Raw genomic sequence first — 22050 nt, 5'->3', positions numbered from 1 at the left:
TGATTTAAAATACATTTAATGCAGTTAAAAAATAAAAAATTTTTATTTGTAAATTCACCAAAAATATGAGAGCAGCAAACATCCAGGGAATCATTGCGGGGTTAAACGAAATTTAATATGATCGAGTGACAACCTCCTAATAATAAAGAAATATATTGTAAATCTGATCGTTGACCATGAAAAACATATGCTTGTGCAGTCCCTTTCAAACCACATCCAGATGTGAATTTTCTTTCAAAGAGCTGCATGATAGCAAAAGAACAAAACCTCACTCTAGTTTAGCATCTCAGACTTTTCAGAACACAGTATATGTGACATTTCCTATTCAACAAAAAACTACCAAGTTAATCTTACATGTCAACATCTATGTCTTCAAATTACAGTACAGTATGTATTGTCAAAAGACCAACGTGACAAAAACGTATTAAATCATGCTTTTAATTCATCTTTGTCATAGTAAATGTCAAAAATACATATTTTGAAAAAGTTATTTTGAAAGAGTGCAAATTAAGCTAATTTCCGGTAAATACTCTATATTCTACACGATTTAATTTCTTTACGATCAACAGTGCACTTAACATATAAGGTATTTTGCGTAAAACATTAATCATAAAAATCTTCACATAGGTATCTGCAAGAGCTGAACAATACAGGTATGTCGACACCATTTAAACCGTCATTATACATCTTGCATTTACATATATGACGGCCTAGTTACAATAATCTAGTCCTGGATCCGCATGGAATATGTATAAAAATGTTGGATTTCCGAGGCTAATCTTACAGGATTGCTAAGTGCGAACACTTAAAAGGAAATGTAGTCCAACATGTTGAGTACTTAAAAACTTGAACAGATTAACCTGTATTTTAACTATGAATAAAAATAAATGAATCAACTGAAATGAAAACATACCTGCCCATGGATGGATGTTGAAATAAATAGGGCCAAACTATCTGGCCATGGAAGAGTTTGATATTGGTTCCACCACCTTTGCACGACAATGGACACATAAAAACCTAACACAAACGACACCGGTATAAGATCAGAGAAGTACTGGCAGTATAGCGACACCTTCTCAAAGGTTCTGTAAAGATTAAAATAAAGAATTATGCATATGGGAAAAATTAGTCATTTTAAGATTCCAGAAAGCTGTCTGGAATGACAAAATAAGGTGAATAAAATTCAAAGCAATAACTTTTACTATAAATGTTGGGAAAATAGGTCACTGACATCTTACAAATACCTTTTGGAGGGGGCAATCCTTCTGAACAAAACTCAAACATAAGCTTCACAGTAACTCAAAACACTTATTCTGCACAAAAGTTTCAGTCTTAAGAATTAAAAGACAAATAAAAATAATCTTGTCAAAAAACCTTTCACCTGCTCTAAATTATGTAAAATCAATGTTGGCGTGATACCTTGCCTCAGCAGAAAAGAAATGATAATTTAATATACGTCCAATTTATCAAATGTTGCGCAATGCCCACCAAGTTTAATCAAACAGCACCAAGTAAAAATCCTCACTTCTACTTGGAGTGACAGTCGTGTAGTCTTGCTCACAGTAGTTTGATTTTTCTTTTTGTATGTTTAAAGTGTTTACCAGTGCTTCACTCTCCAAAATGGTTTCACTTCTTCATAAAATGAACCAGGCCTTCCAAAAAAATGAAGTTTTAGAAACTGGGAACCAATTATTGAAGAAATGTATTATATATAATTGCAATGATTAATCGTTACAAAACCTACGAGGTCTTCCTCTGAAGTAGGAAATGAAGATGATAAAATAAAATGTAAAAGCAGCCAGCTGTCAATACGAGAACAGAAGCATCTAAAGCAAGTTTAAAAGCAGCCCTCGGAAGGTTTGCTGAACAATCTACCCTACGACATCTTAGGTTGTGATTTCACAAGGAATATTAATATGACAGCAAAAGCACTAATTTATATTATATAGAGGCCTCAATATGTGGCATGCAGCGGGTCCCCCTTACTAGCAAGGGGACCAGAGTTCAAATCCAAATACGAAACTGTTGGAAAAGAGGGGAAAAAAAGAGTGCGCGAGAAAGAGGAGAATGTCTCAATGTATTTTAGAGGCTGACTTGGAGATGGGAACTTTCCTTTTGAAAACCACTGTAATCTACTGAACCAAATAGTACCAAATAGTTAGTCGACTGTAATGGAAAGGTGTACTGCTGAAGTGGATCAGGCTTAGTGCCCAGCCGGAGGTAAAAAGTTCCTAAAGCAATATGTGATCAGATGATTAAAATCGTGCCAAACGAAGCAGCAGCAGATACCGAAAAAGATTAAAAATGATGTGCATGACTTTGCAACAGTAACTACATCAAAGAAATTGGTTTTCAATTTTTCAGAAACCTGCTGATATAAAGTGTGGTATACCTAAGGTAAGATAAAGAAAATCTGGAAATACCCATATCTTACAAAGTTTATAGATTGAAATAAATCCAAATTTAACGTTGCCTATAGGAGAGAACACCGCCATCACAAAAAACCCAAATGGGGTGAAACGGTGTAAAACTGAAGACTGTTACTTCAAACAATTTTGTATTTTATGGCATCAGACAATTATCATGAGAGTCTCCTTTCTCTGACGACTTTCTTTCATAATGAATGTTGGTTTTGGAGAAGCAAAGCTCTTTACAGATTAAACAAAATACCGTCGCTCGAGGATTGTTTATATTGAAACTTGGTGTCTCGTTCCCGTAGACTATCACTAAGCATCACTAAAATGTGTGTCGGCCAAAAAGGCAAATAATTTGCACCGCTCTCCAACTACCGAGTAATATGGCGAAACTGGCTTAGCTGTTTAGTAAATACAGATGGCCACTTATGCATCTTAGGATTAGTGTTCCCAATATTATCCAGCGTTTAGAGACTAGTTCTTCCTTAAAAATACGTCAGCTGATGTCATTAGTATTCCAGACAATACTGTACAGGTTACCTTGGTTGACTTCTTCAGGAACGATGAAAGGCAAAAACAGGGGCAATCACTAAGAGAAACACAATTGCCAGAAATGGGATGAACTTTGATAACAAGCCTCAGTTCCTTTTAACTGTCTTCGAGAACACAAATGTTGGAAAATATATACACATTGTATCATGATCTCTTGTGACCGCTGGGGCGGGAAATTCTAATTGTATAAATGGAGTTTGCTTAACCAGAAAAAATAAAAAAAGGCCAGTATCTATGCACTCGATCACTTACGGTCTTTGGTAAGAGCGCCTCAACACAAAGGCTTGTTCGGCAGAAGCACATTTTTTGGGGGAGGGATATTTCAAAACTCATATATTTTACATTGTTTACTCCTTTGTTAATATCTAATCATATAAAAGGGAATATAATGGCTAAAAGAAAAAAAACTGTTAAGGGTAGTCCATTCATCACATTCAAGATCTTTTAACACCACGGGGGTGTTGGTGTAATCACACTGGATGAGTTTGCGTTAGTAAATCCTCTCTGTCACTCTGAAAAACACACCAATCAAGAGATTGATCTACTCTGATCGATGGCGTGCTAGTTCTCACTATATGCAAGGCCTCTAATGAGCTTAAAATCTGAGAAAAACACATTAATCAGGAGGAATGTACTTTGAGATCGATGTGGTAACATTTGCTCACATAAAGGGAGAGAAATAAGCAAAACATACTTGAATAAGAGAATAATCAAACGTTTGCTGTTTCCTAACTTCTGGGTGGCAGTTATGAATTACACAGAAGGGATTTTAGTTAGTAAAGATTAAAAAAAGCACAACCATGCATTTTCTGACTCACAAAAACAAGGAATTTTGTCCATAAGATAATTTATTTTGGAAAAGTTCAGAAATCAAGAGTTCTGCTCAAAATGAAGGCAATTAATAATACCAAATCTTTGCCGCCATCTCTTTCCGGGGATACAAAATCTAGTTGGCAAAAGCATTTCCACTTTATAAATGCATTTTTATTAATTTGTGGATTTTATTACAGTCCCCCGATTCCGCATCTTTTAGCTATCTGTTGTCTGTCATTTCAATGCAGTTGGAGTAACTGTGGATGCAAATGTAGAAACACTGAGTTGAATAAACTTGCTCTGTCATCTTCTGAGTACGGTGGAATACGATGGAAACATCTGCGCATCTACGGAAGCCAACTTAGAAAGAATGAAGAAAATGAGGAGGTAACACTCCTTCAAGATGAGGTGTGGATACCAAATACGAACAAGATAAAAAAAATATTGAAGCTACTGAGGCAGTTCTTTGCGTATTAAGAACCGAAAGGTGGACATATACGTACGCTGAAGAAATGTAAAAAGGCTGACGTAGGTAGGTGAGTGGAGAAACCAGTGTTTTGAGATGGATTAGTTATTTGGAAAGACTGGGAATTTTTTTCTGCACTTGAAAAGAATAGGAATTTTTTTCTGCACTTGCATTTCATCAAAAACTAGGCAGTGAAAATTATGAATGTGTGAATTAGTTAAAACTGAAAAGCCATAACTTGATCTCCAACTGAAATGCCAAAGAATACAACTCTAGCATTTACACATTATCGTAATAGAGTTTAAAAGAGATTATTCCAGATGTAATTTTTAACTATGAAAAAATATTGAGCTAAATATATATGTAATCTTTCTATTGGAAAGACGGACTAATCACACACACTTGATCATCTGAGACTGTTGGGTAGTAAGCTTTCATCACGTAACGAAGTTTTGTATCAAGAACCTTTTGTGTAATGTTATTAATAGTACGATGTTAAGTTTATATCAAGAAATAAGGTCGGCTCCCACACCACTCAAAAGCTGTAATTAACGTGACTCGTTTCAGTGAATCGATAAACTAAGCGTAAACTTCGTCAGAAACGAACATTCGTTAATCCTTAACAGGTCAATCGCTTGCAATCGCCGTGGTGTTGACATATACAGAGAACATACTTTGGCTCAAGCGTTTTTAAAGAGGACAGAATCATCCACTTCATTTTTGTGATATTCAAAGTATTAAGATTGAATTACAGACAGAGGAGATGCTTGACATAAATATATTTCGGAAATAAATAACAATCTTTTGACGTTACTTCGCATAAAATCATCTAAGACAAACCAAGATCTTTGATGGAAAAATTTGATCAAATATAAGATTTTCCTTAACACAGACCTCACAGAAAGGCACAATTATCGTGCGCTTAATTAAGTAGCTTTCTAGTTGCAGATGTTCAATATGAACCTGTGTGCAAAAATACTACTGAAATTTTGTGAATTAAGAGACGGTCAGTATGAAGGAAGAATGACAGATAGCACAATAATAACCTAGTTCACCTTCCCTTTGGCCTTGACTGTTTCGTGGTTAAGGTCACTTCAGACATGATAACTGCATTTGCGTTCTAATAAATAGCAGAGCAGCTTGAATTTATCGTACGTAGGCTATGAGAATCAATAAATGCCACTGCATACAAAGGAAGAGTAGATTTGCTGGTAAAATAAAAAATGGATTTTCCAGTATCTATACTTGTGTACCTTGAAGTATGGTCGAAACGTAACAATACCTACCATCGTATACATATTGCAAATATTGAGCCATAAAAGAGACATTCTTATATCCGATACCAGTGCTATGTGGCACTGAAGGTCACTGGAGCTCTTGCAAGAACACATACGTTTCATTCGGAGAGAGAGAGAGAGAGAGAGAGAGAGAGAGAGAGAGAGAGAGAGAGAGAGAGAGAGAGAGAGAGAGAGAGAGAGAGAGAGAGAGAGAGAATAACCTTTAAACTTTATGAAAAATTCATTTAATAGCGGAGTCAACCGAATGCTATTTTCTAGCTTATACACAAAGAAAACACGAAAAGGAAAAGAAAGGATTGGCACTGAAATTCAGAAAAAAAATAAAGAAAAATACTTAAAAACTAAAGTTCATCATAAGTTCAGACACAAAATTAAGACCATTATATCACATCGTGAGTCACGAGAAGCTATTAATTCCTGAGGCTCGGAATAAAAAAAAGAAAAAAGAAAAAATGCAAAAAGTAATATTTTAATAGCGTTGAATACAATAAATTCCACAAGAAAACTGTCTCTTCCCCTAATGTTGAAGTAGAAATTTTTAAAAAAATTATTACCGATCTCACTATGTATTGCAGTTCTGAAGGGAATATTTAGAAATTATAAAACTAAACTTCCGCGAAAAGATGAACAGCTAATGAAACCATGAAATGTTGTTTGCCGAAGAGAAGTAGTAATGATGAAACGAAGCACAGGGATATGAATCATTACATAAAGGAATAATGATTCATAACCAACAGTAAATCAGTAAATCTTAAGTTTTCTTATCTATCATTGATTATTCAAGCTCATTATTTACGGTCAGAGTTATCTTCATCCAAAGTAGTTTGCTGCAATACTTCATACCTTTCTTTATCATTTCAACTGAATCGGAAATTGACTGAAATGGATACCGATGTCCCCAAATAACTGGAAGCTTCAACCACAATCCTTTCTCCACCTGGCGTTAATTCATCCCTAAAGAAAACTAATACGACTTTAAGTATTTTAAATTTTACCACCGGATACTTGCACTGTATTTTATTCGGTCCACTAAAATATGAACTATTTTCAATAAATAAAAACGAGACTTGTACCAGTTTCAGAATATGATTTTGTGCTTACGCCCACCGTAGACTTTAGCTTGATGCTATACCGAGAGTCGTTTTTCTTTTTCAATATTTATTCCTTCATTTACATTCATTACATATTCAACTACCTAGCCGGCTGTTTACTGCTAACATGACAGGAGCAGCATTAGTGTTACTAATTATTTGCTAATTTTTTTTTTTTTACGCTACACTGAGAAAACTCTTTGTTCTGTATTCTGTTCTGACGTCGAGACAATCCACTGACAAGTCACGCTCTAATCATTATAATATATAACATCTACTCTCCTGCGTCACTTTTCTTTTGTTTCTCGAGAATTCACTTAAGACTTCATCATTACTCAGTAAGGCTGTTTTTATCTCCTTTGCCGTGCAAGCTTGGTCGGAATAAGCTAATGCTTCTTAGAAATATTTCTTTATTTTTTTTTTTTTACCCATATCAGCTATTACTACGGGTCTAGATTGGATAGCGGGTTATCACTAATATTAATTTCTGTTATTTCAAAAGTGAAATCAATTAGCAAATATTTCTTACTCTTCTTGGCATTAATGCAGTTTGTATATTGAAAAAATCATCTTTGCTTCTCTATCACTATACGATTAAATGTTTCTTGTTTCAACTAATTATGTGCCTTTGTCTTGAAAAGTGGGCCATAATGGAGTAACATTCTTATGTAATAACATTATTATGTAACTCCCATCGGACAATTTAACCCATGTACTAATTTATAAAGTTTGGGCTTAGATACTTGAAATTCACCTGCTAGATAAATTAACATTATCTAACTTGGCATAACTTTCATTCACACGTATACATTTTATATTTCAATTAATAATATAAACACAGCCTTTCTCTCTCGTTTTAACATCAGCGAATAACATTTTCATTGATATCAGTATCAAGCAAAGGCATTATATTTTACATTAAAAGAGGATCCCAACTTGCAGATGTAACTTTGTCATGCTTGTCCTCTGACTGAGCGTAATTTTTTTTTTTTTTTAATATTCTTGATACCTCCAACAAAGAGTGCACTAGTAATCTTGGAAAAATGCACTCTCAGATTTGGCACATGAAGCAGTATATTCTGACCTAGAAGCAGACCAGTAAAAGCTTCAGACACCAAGGATGGCGACTCCCAAATGTATGCAATATTTCTAACTTCAAATCTGAAGCTACCACGATAAAAGCAAAATAAACATGGTTATCTGTGGTTTAATGGCGGCACGTCTCCCAAAAAATCACAAGTTTAAGGTTTGTCCATTCGGTCTGACAAGAAGGGTGAGTCGACCTTGTTCTGGCTGTCTCAAAAGGGTTTGGGGCTTTACGGAGTATCAGTGACAACATTTATACCTCATTTCATATTTCTACAGCTCCACCTAATACCGTATGTAGTCTTTATGAAAATATCTAATATCAACTTTCTAATATATTAAGAATCCATTCCATCGCCTCTCCGACTAGCCGGACCAAGTGGTGCACTATCCCTACTCACCTTGTCTAGGTTACCCAATTTCCCAATCTTTCAGATATTCCTTTACCCTTGTCATTTCCAAGGCCGCAATCCTCACTAAAGCGGAATTCCAGATTCTGGTATGATCTCTGTAAAAGGTATATCGTTAGCCTAATTCTAATGGTGTCCCTCACGAAAGGACTCTTTCCTCCTCTTCGTCGGTGACCACACCCTCCGGCCTCACCCATCCAAATGCAGATTCATTCAATCTAACAAATTAGTCTTCCTTTCCTCTCAGTTTTCCTCTAAATCTCATTCCAGGTTCAGATAACCTCAGTGGAAGCTATTTATGGAGATTAAGCTAGCATCTTAGACGGGGCTGAAAAATTTTTTTAGTAGGTTCAAGATGACACTTCCTTCCTATCTCTTCTATAATATGATTAAACTTTGGAAATTCCACGCTCTTTGTCAAAGTGTTATTTTGGGCTTAAAAGTAACTGATATACGCCTTGCAACGCTATGATAGCCCTGGCTCATTCTGTCCATTAGCTGGGCGTGTTCCATTGAGACATGCTCTATTCCTTTGGACAGACTAACTGATCTGTGCTTATATGAAGCCTTCTTCCTATACGTAGGGAGGATGTGCAAATGTTTATGACAATAATTATTCATATGATAGCTCTGGTACCAACCTTATCCTCTGTGTGCGCGGTACTTGCCAGATTTGACAGTCGTAAAAATCCAGAGTGGACATTACCAATACTAGAGTCAATCGAATTTACTCCTAATCTCAGTCACCTCCAATTACTCATTTATAATTGTATTCGTACTGTCTGATTCATGGACCCCATAATCGGTCCGTTACAAAGGCATATTTGTCACATGAAAAGCAAAGCAAGCAAATCCTTTAGATTTCCTGTGCTTTCTTTTACAAAGGGAACAGCTGATATAGATACACACACACACACACACACACACACACACACACATATATATATATATATATATATATATATATATATATATATATATATATATATATATATATAAATTACATAAATTATATGTATACATACATACATACATATATATATATATATATATATATATATATATATGAGAGAGAGAGAGAGAGAGAGAGTTTCTCTGTGCACTAGCGCACACCATTACCATAAATTTGAACGTTATTTGATTCCGAATATTGGCATACCGTTAGATCACTGCTAAACAATGTCTCACCCTGCCACTAAAGGGCATTAAAAAAGAAAAGGTTCCAAAACTTCAACACAATTAATAGAACTTCAACTAAATTTATGACAGCTGAAATAACTAAGGTGAACGCACTTGTAACATACACTTAACTTAAGGGGTTCCAAATGCTTTCCTTAAAGTTGCTATTTTTACCATTGAAATATTAATAATGATTGAACTGTTGACAGTTGCAGATCATTGGAGTATCTATATATATATATATATATATATATATATATATATATATATATATATATATATATATATATATATATATACTTTTTTTATTTAAAACCCAACCATTCAGACTTCTGCTCGACCTGAGCAAACATTTAATCTATCATTTTTTTCTCTTGTGTGTAAGGGCAGTGTACTGACATAAGTTGCACTTTGGAACTTTTGTTATATTGTTAGCAATTTCGAAGCTCATGCTACCAAAGCGTCCAGTACCTCAAGCTCAAAATTCAGACAGGAATGCGACTAATATCAATATAACTATATACTGAGTGCTGTCATCAATCGTATTGCATTGATTGCAATACCAACGAGGCAAGTCTGGAGAGGCCATACCTCTGCCAAGGTCACTGACATGTGTTTGTGTGCGCGTTCAGAGGAGACATCAAGAACTGGTAGGAGCATCTGATGAAACTTGGCAGATATTTTCATTACCTTCAAGAGATGATTAACTTTTGGGACAAATCAGCTTCCATCTAAGACGTATCCATGGCGACATATCGTTAACTCTGGGCTGATTTCCTCATACTATTATTCATCTCGGGAAGCTCACCCCCCAACTGGACGTCTCTGCCAAGTTTCATAAAATTCGGTTCGCCTGATGGTGACATATCTTACAGACAGATCGAGCAGACAGACAGACAGAAAAAACGGGAGACAGCATAACATCCTTCCTGCAAGCTTACTTCACCGCTATTCTTTGGCTAATGGCACTCAATGTCGACTCCGTTCACTGTGTGAATGGGTGACCGCGGCAGAAGACCGAATAACTTTGGCCATGGCGCTTGCAACCTCATGAGCTGCTAATCATTATTTTTGGGAAAGGGAAAAGGGAGGGTGAAAGTGGATGACTCAACAGAAATAATGACATAATGAAATAATGACAATATCAATGAGGAGAAGATAAAACTCGACAATTTTTCCTCTTACGATTCTTTCTTACAAACGTTTCCTACAACGCCCCCGGTCCAATCCCCACCCCGACCCTAGCCCTTTTCACCTTATAAATCGACAGCTGGGTTCCTGGAACTCGAGACCTCATGATTTGGCTTTGTCCTTCATGGTTAATCCCATCATATCGGCAGGTCCTCCTTTCATTAAGAATCTTGGCAGTCGAGTCAACCCATTATAATGATCAAATTTCATATTGTTCTCCCGTTGCACAATCGAGTTACATTCGACCAACGAAACACGAATATCGAAACCTTTAGTCGCCTCTCGAACTTGGACCGCACTTACGACTACCAACATCGAATTCTCTCTGTTTCCTATAATAAATTTAGCAAAGTGGCAAATCCATCCGCACACGCACGCACACCTCCACACCCCTCGCCCACTCTTTACCTGGCCCCCAACACCGATCCCCAGCTCCCCGCTGGCACTTGCCCCATGACTCTGGTTTCCTCTGCTGACGGCGTGCCAACTCCAGACACGCCAAAGGAAACCGCCTCTATCCGGTTTAAACCAGCTCGGCTCAGATGGGTCAATATGGCACAGTTCTCGAGCTTTCCCCATGACGGAGAGCATGGTGTGTGGTTGTGTGTGTGTGTGTGTTTAGGGTGATGGGGGAGGGGTAAGGGAAGAGGGACCGGAACCAGGCAACTTGCTCGTCTCCTCCCCCCAGCCTCCTATGCGAGTGGCTTCATGATCTTCCGACGTGCTACAACCGCGTATTATTTTTAACAAATAACGTTGATCCCTGAAAGCCTTCTAAGTGCTAACGTTTTATGCTGCCATTTTATATGCTATATATCGGTTAGGCCTTGAAAATTTCATGTGGAAAAGAGGAATACGAGATTTCATCGGTAACGCCTTTAATCTATACGTCAAAACATTACATAAGTTGTCCACATTCACGCCTTACAACAGCCATAAAAAAAACACCGCGGTGCAAACATTTGTACACCCACGCAGCGTGAGGTTATATAAGTGCATTTCTTTATATAAGGAATGCTATGTATGGATTTATTAAGAAAAAACATACACAATGAAAAATTATCGGGCAAATCCACTTTCCTCAAAGTCTAACACCGACGTTCCAAGATCGCTGAGGTTCTTCGAAAACAAGCGGGACCCGTGAGTGTATCGAACGGACAGCCTCAACAAAGGCCCCAGCACGTGATTCAGTACTGTAGATACTGCGTCGAGTCGTACTTATTGTGCACTCACGCTCATTGATTATTTGAACGTTAGGAAGAATTCCAACCTTGCTGAACCTGGCGCCAATTCTTCAATCGAACTGTGATTTGGGATTCTTTCGATATTCAATCACTCCGCAGCCGTGGTGAAAAGAAATAACTTGAACCTTGTGCTTGGATAAAAAAAAAGGAAAAATATTGCATGTCTTGCAACGCCCCTGCAACAGATCATGATCAGAAGTGTTCCGTAATACCTCACCAACTCGCTCGCTTTTTCTCCCTTTCACACACACACACACACACACACACACAACCACAAACAGTTACCAATGCAGTAAAATCGATTGAAAAATACTGGTTATATATATATATATATATATATATATATATATATATATATATATATATATATATATATATATCGATGTATGTATATGTAAGTATATATATATATATATATATATATATATATATATATATATATATATATATATATATATATATATATATATATATATATATATATATATATACACATCCACACACACAATAGAGAGAGAGAGAGAGAGAGAGAGAGAGAGAGAGAGAGAGAGAGAGAGAGAGAGAGAGAGAGAGAGAGAGAATCTGCATAGACAAAAATTTAAACTTACATATTATTCATCCAACATGTCTCGAAAGAATGAAGAGTAATTTCCAACTAGAGTAGAAGAAAAAAGCTGAAAGATGTCTATACGATAATACCGTCTTCCCTTTATAGGAAGTTAATCCCTGATTCTGTAGTAAATAGACTGAACTTCCTGTTATTCTGTTATCTTGTTTCTCTTTGTAACTACAGTATTTCACAGGTAAAACACGCACACACATCACACACACACACACACACATTATATATATATATATATATATATATATATATATATATATATATATATATATATATATATATATATATATATATTATACACATATAGCGTGTGTATTACTATATATATACGATACGATAAATGTAAAATCATGAATAATTCTTGCCGTGAACGATACCGGGAGCCCACGTTCCGCTCCCTCGAAAGTAAAGATCAATACCTGTCCATCTCGTAAGCAGGTGACATAGTTTTCCCTCCCGAAAAATGAAGGTGTACAACCTGAAGCCTAAGGGGTGTGTAATGCGACTTTTCTAACGAATAAATAACGGAGCTGTTAACCTTTTCATCAACGAGAGAGCTCGAGTAACGACAGAGGAATAACAGAAATGTGTCACTGAAACAAAGAACGAATGTCAAGGTGTCATGCGAAGGACAACAGCCTATTTAGCAAAGTCAAGTGCTTGAGAAATACATGGACGCTTAGAATAAGACTGATGGAGCGCTGGGCTAGCATTCGCAAGGTCTGTGGTTCGATCCCGGCCAACCAGTCGACCCAGCTGTCAATGGTTACCGGCGTCAGCTGGAACAAAGAAAAGGGCAGCTCTACAGATTTTTCTTGGAAACGAACGGCTGCATCACCTGGTGCCACCCTGATGGTGAAAAGAGTCTCTTTCTTCTTCTTTCTTCTCTTTCTCTTCTCTCTTCTCTCTATATATATATATATATATATATATATATATATAATGTATGTACACCTACTGTATACATGAAAACATTATATATAAAATATATATATATATACATATATATATATATATATATATATAGAGAGAGAGAGAGAGAGAGAGAGAGAGAGAGAGAGAGAGAGAGAGAGAGAGAGAGAGAGAGAAAATGTCATCAGTTAAAAGTGTGTGTGTGTGAGGGGGATAGAGTGAGAAATTCGGTGTATACTGACCTTTTACTGGGCTCATCCAAAAGGAATCTGTAGACGATACTGCATATGTAATACAGGAACGTGTACACGAATAGTTCCGGCCACACTAATTTATAAATACCGCCTTTCCATCTGCAACAAAAGAAATACAAAGATTAGAACAACGGTTTCATCATTACATAAGGGGAAGTTAACAATACTATACATACATACATACATATATATATATATATATATATATATATATATATATATATATATATATATATATATATATATATATATATATATATATATATATATATATATATATATATATATAATGGCAGAAACAAGTTGCTTTTGGAATAGTTACCTATCCGTTCACATCAAAAATATTAGGCACAGAATAAGATGATACTTTCATGTTCAACATTCATATATTCAAAATACTAGACTACTGCCTTTATTAAAAGCGAAAAAGTTACTAAAAATCCCGTAAATGATAGTTTTCATATTCCCTTCTTTCTCCCCAACTCTAGAATCTGAAAATCTTTCTCCTGGCTTTTCTTTGCTTTTCAAGAAATTCATTTGCTTTTGTTGGTTTTTATTAAGGTGGCTTTATGCCAGCACGGGTTCTTGCCCATATAGCAGCCCGTAATTGCCTTTGTTTTCTACCCGGAAGTGTTGTGATTACCAAAACCCACAGGCCAAGAGATCCTGTTAAGTATGGTCAAGTCTTCCAGGAAATCTGGTGCCCTCAGAAACACAGCTGACACTACCACATACTATTCTCCCCAGACTGGTGAAAATGACATGTCCAAGCCAACTACATGGTTCCTTCATCATTATCTCATCTCTATATGTAGCCCCTTTTGCGGTAGTATTTCTCACTTTATTCGGCCATTTCACTACTAATATTTTTCCAAAGGCTTCATTCTCAAATGGGAATACTTTCAATGTCACGTAACGATTCATGTTCGTATGGCAATACTTCCTACTATACTAAACATCATATTTACACACATCTACACACACATTATATATATATGTAAACTTCTTCTACCACGGGAACTACCACGGGAATTACAACTGGCATAAGGCCACAAGAGAAATGAAGCAGCAGAGCCCATGATACTTGCCTCTAAGGCATTCTCAAATTTTGTTACCCACACGCACACACACACTATATATATATATATATATATATATATATATATATATATATATATATATATATATATATATATATACATATACATATACATACATCCACCTTTTCGCTCCTCTGTCGAGAGATTCTGAATGGCCAGGAGCCTGAGCATTCAGCCGTTTAGCCTGCTATTCGGACTGCTATCGCTTCCAAACAAAAATTTTATTGACATAAAAAAACATCAGACTTATTCTTCTAGAAACAGTAACTGGTGTCGTAAAGATCAAACTTTAAACTAAAATAACTATAAACACTTAGGAAGTATACCTTCCAACAACTATCCCTTATATTTTTTTTTTCATTCTTCAGGCATCTGAACTCTTGTGACGTGGGTTTTCATCGTAAAAGAATGACTGACTCAGTATAGATACTTGACGTCACTGTGAACAAGCCGAGAGAGAGAGAGAGAGAGAGAGAGAGAGAGAGAGAGAGAGAGAGAGAGAGAGATGCGAACGAATCGGTGATACATTTAACTGAACATTGATCTTCACAAATAGCGCCTGGGTTACCCTTAGTTATTGCCTCTGTTTGGTGAGAGTTTGGAGGTTTCAAGGTCCGGTGTATAGCCATGAACTCTGAAACGTGTTTCCCCAGAGAATCTGCGCTAATGCTAAGCCAGCTTGATGCCGTGTACCCTATTGTAATCACGATCCGCTATTAAGGTGCCGGAGAGAAGAGGAGGGAACAAAGGGAGAGACTGTGAATACAGCGATAATTAAGAAGATCACAGGATGAACTGAAAAAGGCGCATATATATATATATATATATATATATATATATATATATATATATATATATATATATATATATATATATATATATATATGTACACACATATATATATAGTGTATATACATATGCATATGCGCTTTTATATATATACATATGTATGTATGTATGCATTTATGAGTTCTTTGTGTGTGTGAATATGATGTACTGTAGAATACTGGTAAGAGAACTGTCAAAACAAGTTAGCAAAAAGGACATGATGAAAACTTACTGTAATAAACTGTTATTTATAGAGAATCTGCATTAACAAATTATAGTTAGGGTCGATATATTTGACAGATACGAGTCCTGTCACAACAATCATTATATCAGAATCTTCCGTTGTACGCACATCCTTACTTAAAATTCAAGGAGAGAGTCCGATGGGCCACAGTTGCAACAGACGCTCTTATGACAGAGACAGCTGTGACATGAAATCTCGTTTCCTCGTACTTACGCGAGATGCTGTGACTTGGGATGTTATTTGTACCGGATGTTAAATTCTTTTTGTATATATCAGTATTTTTGCTACACTCTAAAAAGAAGCCTACGTTTTATTGTATTTACACATAGTACATGTATTTTTATATGGTCATCCCTGGATTTTGAGGTGGTGTCGTGGCTTTTGAACATTCGAACCCGTGTAAGTATCATACGGCGCTATTTAACGCCTACCTTTTAACGTAGTTTACCTCCTATCTCCTGAATTATTTTTATATTTCGTTTGACTCAAATTCTAAAAAAGTTGTATGCTACATTTATAACAGTCCTATGATGTCCACCAAAAATTAGCTGACATTCAAGTATCTGCTTTTCTACCTCACATCAACGACCAGCCTCCCCACGCCCAACACAAATAATAAAGTCTTCCTGCCTTCTCTGGAAATACTTTCACGCTCTCATTCAGTCTTGTCAGAAGCTACAAATATTAACATTGCCCCTAAACGGAGGAAGATGAGGCGTGGTGCACTTCAACAGTTCCACGATAAAGTTTTATCCTTACCTCCTTGTTTAATACTCCTTCAATATTTCACAGAATTATCGCGCTTTAAGAAATAAAAGCTCCAACACTATTACTAGAAACATGTAAATAACAGCATGGCTCTAAGGGATCCAATCATTCGCTTCAAGAAGTAGTGGGCTTTTTGATTTTATTTAATTTACAAATGGGTTCACCTTTTAATGGAATAACGTAAAGCTAGCCTCCCTCAGGAGAAGACAATTCATAGACTTGATCTCAAATATGCTTTGGGAAGGTGACGATAGTATTTGTGTCGCTATTAAGAGGGTCATTTAAAAAGACAGGCTTGGTATCCAAAAACCCTTTGGTATCCATACTTAAGGCACTCTAGATTTGGGTTTGAGTTCTCCCCATCCCCCCAAGACTGCTGGCTGACTGTTACTCTTCAATTTATATTCTTTTTAAGTAGGGTTCTTAAATGACTTGTAGTCCAGTAAATGGCCTCCTTTCATGTTCTGTAAGAATGAGACGACTTAGTGTATTAAAAAAAAAAATAACAACAAACAGATGCAATTTTATGATTGCTATGCATGCCCTCCTTCTGAACGGTCACTTGCACAGTCAAAGGGGGTTGTAATAATGGCTCTAATCCAAGTTCTGCACAGACGTATAGTACAGAATTAGACATCATTATGGGCACCAGGAAATGTCACATACTTTGGCTGGTCCTTATGACCAAGAAAACAAACATAAAAATATAACTTTCTTTTAACGCTTCCTAATTGTAGGTTTGCTCTCTCTCTCTCTCTCTCTCTCTCTCTCTCTCTCCTCTCTCTCTCTCTCCCCGTGTCTTATATATAGTAATTTACATATCTATGCTTACGACAAAATTTTTACACTGATAATCATAAATGTAAGGTTTTTAACAGTACACAGCAACTAGTTAGTGTTTTGTCCTTATAAACAAAGGGATAACAAGAACGCCATACCTATCACATGAAAACGCAAGTAGGGTATCACATTTAGCCGCAATGCAACGTTACTTTTTCTTTTATTTATGTAACATCTAACATCCAAGCTCTCTCTCTCTCTCTCTCTCTCTTTTCTAAGTAGGTACAAGGATATTCAGTTCAAAGAATGACAAGAGGTTCAAGAGGAGAATGCTTATACCGTAACAACAGTGAGATATATGAACATGAATAAGGCTATCCCAGACTAATAAACTGTCATGGGAGAGCTGCTCTCCGAAGGGTGAATGCCGAAATATGCAACTGTCGTCAGAATATGTCCTGTTGCATATTTCATACAGCAGACTATAATATTGCCATTTTTCACAATTTTCAGCTTTGAAATCTTTTACTAGATAATTTTCCCATTAGACTTGGAGGGATTGTCATCCTAACATATAGGCTATATAACAAAAAAGGTGCCGACATAATGCAATGTCATTCTAAGTGTTCACGGTAATTGTTGCGTATCCCTTAAAGCCTAGACATTTCAGCCTTCATCCTGAATAGAATACTTAGCGAAATTTTGTCATCAAAAGGTTGGAAAGCTAACTTTGCTTTTCGATTCTTATTAAAAAATGTTACCTATGTATGTGGATACTGAACTCTTGACTTTCTTATGTAAGTACTTGAGCACTACTTTACAAGAACTGAGGAAGCAGGCAACACTGTTGAAATATTCTAATGTATACATCCTGCCTTTTGACATTACGATAGTAAATGGTGAGCTTATTAAGTCCAAAATATTAATAGAACATGCGAAAATCGAGAAAATATATTGTTCATATTTAGTTAAAGTTTATAATAGCTCAAAGCATATGATTGCTCCATCCATTCGCATCAATCTTAAAGCAAAATATACAAGTTTACAAGCATTTTCTGACAAAAATGAATGAGATATGTACCCCCTAAAAGTGGAAATGGTTCTGAAAAAAATGTATTCTATAAATCCAACTGTAGCTGTTGATTTTGACATCACCTTGAACGTGCTTCAAATTATTATTATTATTATTATTATTATTATTATTATTATTATTATTATTATTATTAAACCATAAGTAACATCCAGTGGCATACAAAACACCTATAAATTCTTCAGACTGAAAAAAAAACTGACAAAACATCTGACAGCAGCTAAACTGACAGAAGCAATGGCTCTACATACTACCCCATGACGTCGCTTCAAAGCAGTCTTTGCCTAATGTGCTCCAAATGTATGCTGTTCATGTGTAATGTCAGGCGATATGATGATTTCACAGAGGAGTCAACAGAGAATGAACTGCCCTCACCGTTACATAACAAAGAGAAAAATCCTTACCTCAATATAACTGAGTGAAAAAATATGTGGATTAGTTAGTGAACAGCACGTCATTTAGTCACGCAAGAAAAAGAATGTGGTGTATAAATGGGGTCTACCGTTAATGAAACTCGTCCCTAATTATTCAACAAGGATTTTTGGTGAAATTTTATAAGTTGTCAATAGAAAATAATACCAAGTAACCTAGGAGTGTTCACTGGTTACAATTTTGCCGTATTAGCTATGGACGGTGGGGAGGGAAGTATTGTCTTACCTAATAAGTCATAATTTGATGAAGAGCTCTTTTCAAAACTGTAGGTTACAATTTCATATCCTGTATTGGCAATTTATAAAATAATACAGGATTTTTATACCCATGAAAAATACCTTCAGTTTCTCTTTAACCCTCGTACATCTTCAAATGCTTTTACTCTCGACAAATGCAGTATTTAATTTGTTATAGTATGAGGTATGAAGAAGCTGAGCTAAATCATGTATCATTACACTTGAACTCACAAGACCTTGAATTATTCACTACCCCCCACAGTAGTTCGGTATTCAAAAAGCCATAAGAAGTATTATTAAATATATATATATATATATATATATATATATATATATATATATATATATATACACAAATTTATATATGTATATGTATGAGTGTGTGTGTGTGTGTGTGCTGCAGTATTTAATTATTTCACCTTGATTATAAGATTTATTTTTAATAATTTTAATAGGTCTTGCCCTAGAAATTAAATTGGTACAACAAAAATGAAAATACGCTCAATTTTGAGTTGACAGACAAACATATCGCAAGTGTTGAAAAAATAAACCCTTTCAGTAAAAAGCTTAAATTCTTTACAAGCTGCAACATGCATAACAATTTTAATAATAGGCCTACAATACATTTTACGTCCTGGCACCTGCATCCATTTTAGAAGGTCACCGCTGAATATGACACTGCTAGAAACCAGAGACAAAAACAACTCTTTAAATGATATATATATATATATATATATATATATATATATATATATATATATATATATATATATATATATATATATATATATATATACACTTGCTTTTTTCACTAGTAGACTGAGGCATCAGGAAGGCCGAGGCTTCGGAAGGAGCAAAAGAGATAAGCCAGATTAACATTCTACATTCTACAGCTTTGTTACTCTAATTAATGTTGGTAACATTCCGCACTTTTGTTACCCTAATTAATGTTTCTACTGAGTCATTTCTAATTAGTGCTTTATATACATCTTTTACAGTACTGATGGCAAGATCTACAGTGCCAAGGAAAATTAGCTAATAAATATGCAGAATGTTATGCTGATTTATAAATTTTATTATATATACAGTATATATATATATATATATATATATATATATATATATATATATATATATATATATATATATATATACAGTATACAGTTGCATACAATATACCTGAAAATTGCCCCATACCATGGTGAGAAAGTAAAACATGGCATTACAGTACTTTTTTACATCACCATACTGCGTGGACATTCCTGCAAAATTTCAAGATTATACTGTACATTGGAATATATTTTGATATTGCTGGAAATGAACGTAAAGCACGTCTATGCCACTGTTTGACAGAAATAACATTTGGGCAATAAATGTCGAAACACAATACTCGGATACAATACTCGGAACAATCTCCCTGACGATGTGCAATTGGAACTTTAAAAAGTCAAAGCGATGATGCAGTGTCTTACTACCCTAATACAATTCTCCTTGTATTTTAATAATTTACTTACTTTTGTTTTAATTATTAATATGTTAATTCGTTTTTTTAATAAGTGATTTCTTCTTTCTGTATGTCCAATTACCTTCTGTTACTTCTTTCTAATGAACACCATATTCTTTGGAAACTTGAATGATAATAATAAAATAATAATAATAATAATAATAATAATAATAATAATAATAATAATAATAACCTACTGTAGTAGTAAAATAAAAAATTTCTGCTGAAAGAAATACGCTGTTTTATCCATCGAAATATGAACACCGGCCAATTACTGACACATACTGACGTGCAAAAAAAGCGAATTATAAGAAAAACTGAGAAAACTCAGTATAAAATCCATTCGCATAATGCAGCCATTTTATTCAATAGAATAATAATAATAATAATAATAATAATAATAATAATAATAATAATAATGCGAGTAAGCTACCAAACAGGTCCCTCAAAAATTTAACTAATTGTCTTCCGTCCGATAACTTTGTAAATCAACTGGGCAGAAATGTCAATCAGGCGAAACGAAAGAGTCAGCTTGTTTCAGACAATGGGTTTTACAAGACAGCGGCATTAACCCTAAACTCTCCCCTCATTGTTATCCGGATTTGAGACCGGCTTTGGATGCTGACTCGTACTTCTGAATACTTGGCGACAAAGAGATGAATGATGAGAAAATAGTCATTGCTGACTCACTGAAATGGGTGAAAGTAATTTCTTAGTTATGGTCGATAGTGTTATGAGTCATAAGGCAATTATGAAGGTAAAGGTTCTGGGAAATTTAGCAGAATCATCAGGGACTTGGTTCTTGAACTAAAAGAAACCAGGACACACAATATGCACTGATGGGAAGCTAAAAGGAAAGTACATAATTTTTTTTTTAAATTATAAAAATACATTTTCATTTTGTTATACCTTTGCCATCATCCCACAGTCACTGCTCAATATATATATATATATATATATATATATATATATATATATATATATATATATACACATATACATATACATATATATATATACATATATATATACATATTATATATATATATATATATATATATATATATATATATATATATATATATATATATATATTTGATGAATTTTTTTGTTCAATAGGATAAAGTATCATTCTTTCATCAATAGTCCTTTTTCATGTCAGAAACTATACAGTAAGCAACTAAGCCCTGTATCAACATTTAAAGACTTCAATCAATTTATGATGAATTTGTTTTTAATCCTGTTTCCCAGTTTTATATAAAAAAAACATCAATTGTCACTGATAGAATAATAATTCATAATCTACAGTCTATGAAGAGTTAAAAGTTGTTGTAAATATTTTCAGTCTCTCTAGGTAGAATTACCACAGCCGAAAATTATTGTGTTGTAAACTACTTGGTTTGACTGTACTTTATTATTATAATAACAATTATATTATTATTATTATTATTATTATTATTATTATTCAAAGATACTCAAAATGTTTGCTTCTCATAAGTCACTGGTATGACAGAATCGTCCTATGCAGTTTAATCT

General features: G+C 34.9%; 1 protein-coding gene across 14 annotated transcripts in view; it reads right to left on the bottom strand.

Annotated features, from left to right (window-relative positions):
• The window catches only part of LOC136846989 (bestrophin-4-like), a 199390-nt gene that overhangs the window by 71701 nt on the left and 105639 nt on the right, over positions 1 to 22050 (bottom strand). For all 14 annotated transcript variants that reach the window (XM_067118285.1, XM_067118276.1, XM_067118293.1 and 11 more), the window contains exons 4-5: positions 13521 to 13631; positions 914 to 1085 (exon numbers count right to left, since the gene is read on the bottom strand). Coding sequence is in view for 6 of the 14 variants with exons in the window: in XM_067118266.1 (XP_066974367.1) it covers positions 914 to 1085; positions 13521 to 13631 (283 nt within the window). In the remaining 8 variants the exon portion in view is untranslated. The remainder of the gene's footprint in view (positions 1 to 913; positions 1086 to 13520; positions 13632 to 22050) is intronic.

The sequence above is a fragment of the Macrobrachium rosenbergii genome, chromosome 2 (assembly GCF_040412425.1).
Source record: "Macrobrachium rosenbergii isolate ZJJX-2024 chromosome 2, ASM4041242v1, whole genome shotgun sequence".
Taxonomy (NCBI): Eukaryota; Metazoa; Arthropoda; class Malacostraca; order Decapoda; family Palaemonidae; genus Macrobrachium; species Macrobrachium rosenbergii.
This window is presented reverse-complemented; position numbering and strand designations above follow the sequence as displayed.